General features: G+C 42.5%; 1 protein-coding gene across 1 annotated transcript; it reads left to right on the forward strand.

Annotated features, from left to right (window-relative positions):
* Window positions 1-437: 437 nt before the first annotated feature.
* On the forward strand, window positions 438-6,322 carry spice1 (spindle and centriole associated protein 1). Its single transcript, XM_073488411.1, has 18 exons — window positions 438-563; window positions 751-846; window positions 1,128-1,175; window positions 1,326-1,466; window positions 1,645-1,747; window positions 1,981-2,099; window positions 2,257-2,345; window positions 2,486-2,628; window positions 2,765-2,890; window positions 3,006-3,280; window positions 3,590-3,721; window positions 3,818-3,944; window positions 4,049-4,162; window positions 4,251-4,681; window positions 5,079-5,265; window positions 5,348-5,426; window positions 5,647-5,686; window positions 6,164-6,322. Exons 2-18 carry the CDS (start codon window positions 751-753, stop codon window positions 6,239-6,241), a joined length of 2,328 nt encoding a protein of 775 aa, XP_073344512.1. The 5' UTR covers window positions 438-563; the 3' UTR covers window positions 6,242-6,322.
* The last annotated feature ends 256 nt before the right edge of the window (window positions 6,323-6,578 follow it).

A 6,578-nucleotide genomic window follows, 5' to 3' on the forward strand; every position in this document is an offset into this window, starting at 1 on the left:
ATTTACATTTTGAGTCTTTATATAAAGGTAATACAACTCTTTGCATCGCTATAGGTTAAATTAAAATTAGTATATCCACTTGCCTATATGTGCATACGTACTTATTCCCTCAACCTACATCTGTAAAAAGCTTCTTACATAGTAATGTGTAATATGATGATATAATTCAGCTCCATAATGGCTTTTACTTTTGATGTACTGTACTTTTAAGTAACATTTTGAACGCTTAAACCCACCATTTAGCTAAATAAGGAATATTGATATTTTTTAGCTGTATTATTATGCTAATATTTTATGATAATTTTGTGTTTTATATGTATTTTTCCACGGCTGATCCCCCTTGCTCGTCTTGTACTTCATTTCCCGTCATGCCCCACCGTGAAGCGGTGTCCGTGGCAACAGCACAGGAAGTGGCGCGCAACGGTTGAAAAAGTGTCACACAACAAACTGAGGAGGTTTTTCATACTCTTCAACTTCGTCAACCACTACACCGTGGTGGCAAAGTCATACACAGCCTGAGCTGCTCTTTATGTCAAACTAAACGTGGCTTAGTCAACTAAAACGTAAGTTATTGCATTATATGACTAGCAACAAATAGCTAACGTCACTGGTTAGTAAACTGCTAGGTTAAGCTAGTTTAGTCACGTACTCTGTTGTAGTAAGCTAACGCTAAGAGTGTACATGTGCCAACTACATTTAAAACAACGGTCTTTCTAACATAGCTAATCTTTTCATACTGTCTGTGAACAGATGTCGTTTGTGAGAGTGGGGCGTCCACAACAACACACCAAAGCAAAACGGCCTGTTCGCCCCAAGAAGGCAGCAGCTCCCAGAAGAGAGTGGGTGGTGAGTACTGACAGCTGTTCACCTGTTGAACAAGTATGAAGTCTACTCATTTACAGTGGCTTTGTTATGTACTTTTTGGGGTTACATACATAAGCCAATGGTGACTGTTTGAGGAAGTTGGCCACAGTAATACTTTAGTTGAGAGAATAGTAGTCACATTTTTCCCTTGATCATGTCTCCCCTTAAAGTTATTTGTTAGGTAGCTTTTTTACTGAAATAAAACATTGTCTGTACATTTTGAAAGCAGTTAAGTACTGACAGCCCTCTCTTGTTGGTTTCAGAGCACTGTCAATGACCTGTCTGTGCACAAGCTGACACCTGCAGAGCTGGTAAGCTTATTAGTTTTATGTTACTGTTGCATCCCATACTATACATTCTGATAGCACTTGATCTTCATGTTAGTGAGTTGATAGTACTTAAACAATTAAAACTGTTATTTTCACGCCACATTTGCTTGTCTAATTGTATTTCTGCTTCAGAGCCATCGCCATGAGATGCACAAGTCCCACAACAAGGCTGCGGCTCAGTGGGAGCTGAGAGAGAAAGCCCTACAGCGCCGTTTAAGACACCCTGGGAGCCCTGCGCCGCTAGACCAGGCCAGCCTCAGCATCATCAGGGAGGTGTGTGTGTGTGACAATTTTTCTGTTACTTTTAGTGTCTTCCTTGCGTACTCTGTTTATTGTTTTAGAAGAAATATTGTTTTGCAGAAACAAAGTATTTTAAGGTGTAAATAACACTGAAGCTCTTCCCCTTTCTCTGCTGGTGATGCTGATGGTTTGATGCGTTTTACTGCTGCAGGTGTTCTCTGACCAGCTGCTGCTGCAGGATGTCCTGACTCGCTCTGACAGAGCCATGGCTGTGGTCAAAGACTTGTTTGGAGATGCTCCACGTAGGCAGACAGGTAGAAAGCTTTGCATTTGCTCTGTCATACTTATATTTACATAAATTCAATACTAAGTGTGTAAACTTGTAGGAAATTAGGTGGTTCCCCCATTCCCTGCTTGTAGATGAAATTGACTCAATTTTAACAAGATATTCTTAGAAGATTAAATGTTAACTATTAAACTAGATTCTCTCTATTATTTGTTCCTGGGATGTTTTGGTTGCATACAGTATGTTTGTATATTTCCACAGGGCACCCCAGTGTGACAATGGCTCCAAACTGTGACTCTGATTCAGCGCTGCCTGTGCTCCAGAGACCAGATCCTCCTACTCAGCTGTCGCTGCTCAGCCAGTCAATGATGGACCAACAGGTCTGTCTGTCAAGATAACATCAGGCATTTATGTCTCATTTGTTTCTTTATAATATTGAACAATACATGTGTCTTCTTACTTCCTGGTTTTCCCCTTTTCAATTAAAGATTTCAGTTTGTATTTATGCATTTATATATGTAATATGGTTATTTTCAGGCTCTTAATGAAGTAGAACCTTCAGAGGAAGACTACACTGATGAAGATACCTGTCCTAGTGGCAGTTCAGACTATTATGTAATCCAAAGGTAATAATGCCTGTGAAACATACAGTAAATGCCACCTAATTCTGAGATAAGAAACTAATTTTTGCTTTTTGTTCTAACATGTGAAACATTTACTGATTGCTACATTACCACTACATTGCTTGCGATACCTTTCTTTGTAGGGCCAATCTACGAAAAATTAAGGCAAAGTCACGGGGTAGAGCAATACAGAAACAGAAAGTTTCTCGTCACAACTCTGACCAGGCAGATGGAGATAATGTTCCTGTAACCCCCTGCACATCAGGCAGAGCACCGGACCAAACGGGTAGGATGAAAAAAATGAGCTCCCTTAAAGAAGTTCAACAAATATTTGTTTCATGCAGTCATTAAAAGCAAAATAATACTTTTTAATCACGTGTGAAATCTTTTTCCACATACAAACTCATTCCATCTTGTTTCAGCTCTCAACGCCACAATGGCTGTCCAGCGTGTTCAGTCCAGACAAAGCCAGTCAGTGGAAGGCAAGGAAGAACCATCAGTCCTGGTTTCTCAGGTCCTGAACCCTGAGCTGCCTATCAACCAGTCAGGTAATATCAGGGAGGTATCTGTTCTTCATAGTATTGTCACATCTTGTGTAAATGTCATCATATGAGCTGCTAAATACTAAAATAAAAAAAGAAATGTGTGGTATGTGTTTTTCAGGTAGGATCAGTAGTCACACCAGCAGGACCAGGAAGTGTGTTTCTCAGAGTTTCGAGCTGAATGGCTCCTCTGTTACATCTCTCAGTGGGGACCAGTCCAGTCTGGGCCTGCTGCAGGCCATGTTAGGTCAGGTGGAGGCAAACTTGGACACTCTGAGTCCTGACACTGAACCAGCCTCAGCACAGAGTCGAAAACAGAACAACAAACAAGGCCTCACTGGATTTTCTGTCGCTTTGGTCTCCACTCTTGGACGCTTAGTGCACCTGCTCAAACAGGTACAGTAATTGATTAGATACACACTCGTATAATGGTTGGCTTTGTTCTCAGGAGCATCTCTAAAGGTTATAATATGAATTTTTGTTGACCTCATTAAGGTTCTGAAGATTTTAGTCATTGTCAAATCATTTTAGTATGAAGTTTTTTAAGACTAAAGCTGTAGTTAAAGGACCATACCTGTTGACCTTTCAGGGCTCTTTGAATAAACAGGACTTTTTGTGTGAGATATGTCTCATATGATGTCTCGATGTTTGACACTTAACTATAAGATTAAATTTCATGCCATCCATTAACTTCACTGTACATAGAGGGAAGAGGAAGCTCACAAAGAGGCTCAGGAGAGGAGAAGACTGGAGGAGGAGTTGAGAGAGCAGCGTGGGCTGATTGATGCTCTCACTGCTGAGACGATGACTCTGAGAGAAGAGGCCGCTGCCCTGCAGGTGAGACGGAGCTTACCACATGGTCTGTCACTAATTTATTACCCAGATTCCAATTGTACTGATAAATCCTGTTTCTTTCTCTTCGGTTCCTCTTAGGCCGGGTTGCAGCAGCAGACAGCAGAGATGGAGCAGAAGTTAGACACAGTGGTGCTGGTGATGGGAGGACTTGGACTACTGGAGGCACACGAGGACTCATACCAAAATGCTGATGACAAAACTGCTGGTTGGTACAGTGTGTGTGTGCATGTATGTGTTTCTGTGTATAGATATTTGTGTAGTAAATAGTAATTAGTAAGTAGTAATTTGATTTTACATGTACGCAAACAGTGTGTCAGTCTGCACCCATTCCTGAGCAAGATCCTGAGCAACGAAGACCATCTGTATCGCCTGCTGTGCTGCTCTCCCCACCTCGACAGAGAGACAACTGGCAACAAATTCCTGGTAACAGCCTGGTTGTTTTTATCTTTGATTTAATCCATATGCCCTCATTCCATTTTACTCAGTCGCGGCTCTCCCCCCTCTTCTTCAGTGACTCATCCTATACCACCGCACCACAAGCTCCCCTCGGGGGATATCCCATATTCCGATGAGGATGTCCAGGCCCACAGCTCAGCCTCCAGCCTCATCAGTCTTCCTCTCCTCAGCCTGCCCTCCACTTCCTCATTATCGCTGACCTCTGACCCTCTCGGCTCACGGCTCTCTCCAGAGGCCATTCTGGCTGAGATTGCCCAGCTGAGTAGACAGAACGACCTGATCAAGGCCCAGCTTAGCCAGGCGAGGTGCGTGGGGTCAGGGGTCGGAGGATTGCCTAACAGCAGCACCGGGCAGAGGACGTCGAGCTCCGGCAGCACAGGAAGAGTCACACCCCAAAGTGTTGGAGAGAGGAGGGCGTCAGTGTCCAGCAGCACAGGGAGAAGGAGTGAGCAGGTCCAGGCTGCTGAAGGGGAACCAACTAATCAGGTGAGATTAAAGAGTAACTTTTTCATTTTTTTTGCTTTCCACATTTAAGTGTGTTTACAGGTCTTTTTGTGGTGCTACTGCATATGTGGAAAAAGTTGTGTGAAGGTTTGTTTAGAATCACACTCCTATAACACTGTTGGACTCATTATGGACAGTTTAATCAATACAGCAGAGCCAGAGATATCACATTATGCATTCTTCTCCTTTTCAAAACCTGCCGCCTACTTTACCCAAAATGCAACCTGGCCACTGAGTGACATCACACGATATATTGAGAGAGGTTAACAACATGCAGAATTTTCCATGTGTCAGATCCAACCTGAGGTTGTCACAGTTTCAGGGGTAATGATCTGAATTCACACAGGATTCATTTTTCTTCGTTCATCTTCTTGCTCAGGTAACATCCCCGAACATCCTCCCTCTGAGCAGCGTGGAACAGCGTCTCCTGGAGCTCAACAGGCAGAGTGCAGCAGCGAGAGGTCGACTGCTCGAGCTCATTGAACAACAGAAGCTAAGCGTTTCAACCGAAGTTTCTCCCTCTCATTCCCCCATCCCGCCTTCTGCCCTTAGCCCACAGTCAGCAGGTATGGTAGCTCCACCTGACGCTTCTCTGTTTATCTGTGTGAAATCCTGTAAATAAAAAAACTCATATCATGTTATTCTCAGGTGGAGGTGGAAGTCCAGAGGTGTCCATGCTGCTGCCTGAACGGGAGCTCCTGTCACAGACTGGTGGTGGTGAGAGACGGTGAGTGGCTGTTTTAGATGAGAGGGATGTTTCCTAAAGAGGCATCAGTTTTCCACATTGCGTTATGCTTCTTAGAAGCTAAAACACGTCGCCAGACTAAACCGATCTTAACTTGAATCTCACCTTTTTTGTTATAGCTCATCACCCTAAATTCCCCCATAATTAACAGTAAGGACAGTAAATACTATTTTACACATTATGCATTATCCATATATTTCAGATATGCTGGTGGAGGAGAAACAAGGGATGGAAAAACACAGGTAGGCTACGCACATTCACGAACAGGCATGGACTGGCAAAAGTGGGAAAGAAATGTTTTTCAGGCTTTGTTTTTGTTTATTAGAGATGTCATGTAATGCTGTAATGCCTACTACAGCCACTAGAGGTCACCATGTAACAACAAACGTAAATATTGTTCGTAATGACCTGAGGATTTTTCAGCCTATGTGATCGTTTTGTTTATTTGTTGTTTTTTGAGGAGGACAGGCTCACATTTGTGGATGAGGGCGATGCAATGTTGTTGGCTTTAACTGAGTGTACCTACGCAGTAAATCTTGTGTTTTTGATATACAGGAATGTTTATCCTTTTGTGTTCCTGTACTGTAAACCCTATTGAATTACAGGTGAATGTAGACCAAAGTTCGACCCTGCTACAATACATGGAAGTACTCAGCTTTCAATACATTTTTCCCACTTGAATCTAAAACTCATCCACACCTTTTCTGTTCCCACCACAGATGGAGAAACAGAGAGAGCGAGAAGGCTGGTTTGCTTTGTCCACTCATGTGCGACGACAAGAAGAGGAGTCAACCTGAGGACTTTTACTGTTACTGACTTTTTAGTATTATATATGTTGATTTTTAAATGACTCATTAAATTCAATTTTTATAATGTTTTATCCTGAAATCTTTGATTTTTATACGAATCACATTTCTTTATTAAGGTGTGGGTTGATGTGCAGGTATATCTACAACAAAACACACAAAAAATGCGATGAGGTGCAAATGCAAATGTTGTTGGAGGGAGCATCACATTTGGATTTCCACAAGAGGAAGCTCCCCTCTTCTATGTCACCTTTCCAAGCGCCATGGAGTGAGATATTTCTTTGCCCCAGATTGATTATGACATCAAATATGGAAGTCAGAGCCTTGG

The sequence above is a fragment of the Pagrus major genome, chromosome 19, assembly GCF_040436345.1.
Source record: "Pagrus major chromosome 19, Pma_NU_1.0".
Lineage (NCBI taxonomy): Eukaryota > Metazoa > Chordata > Actinopteri > Spariformes > Sparidae > Pagrus > Pagrus major.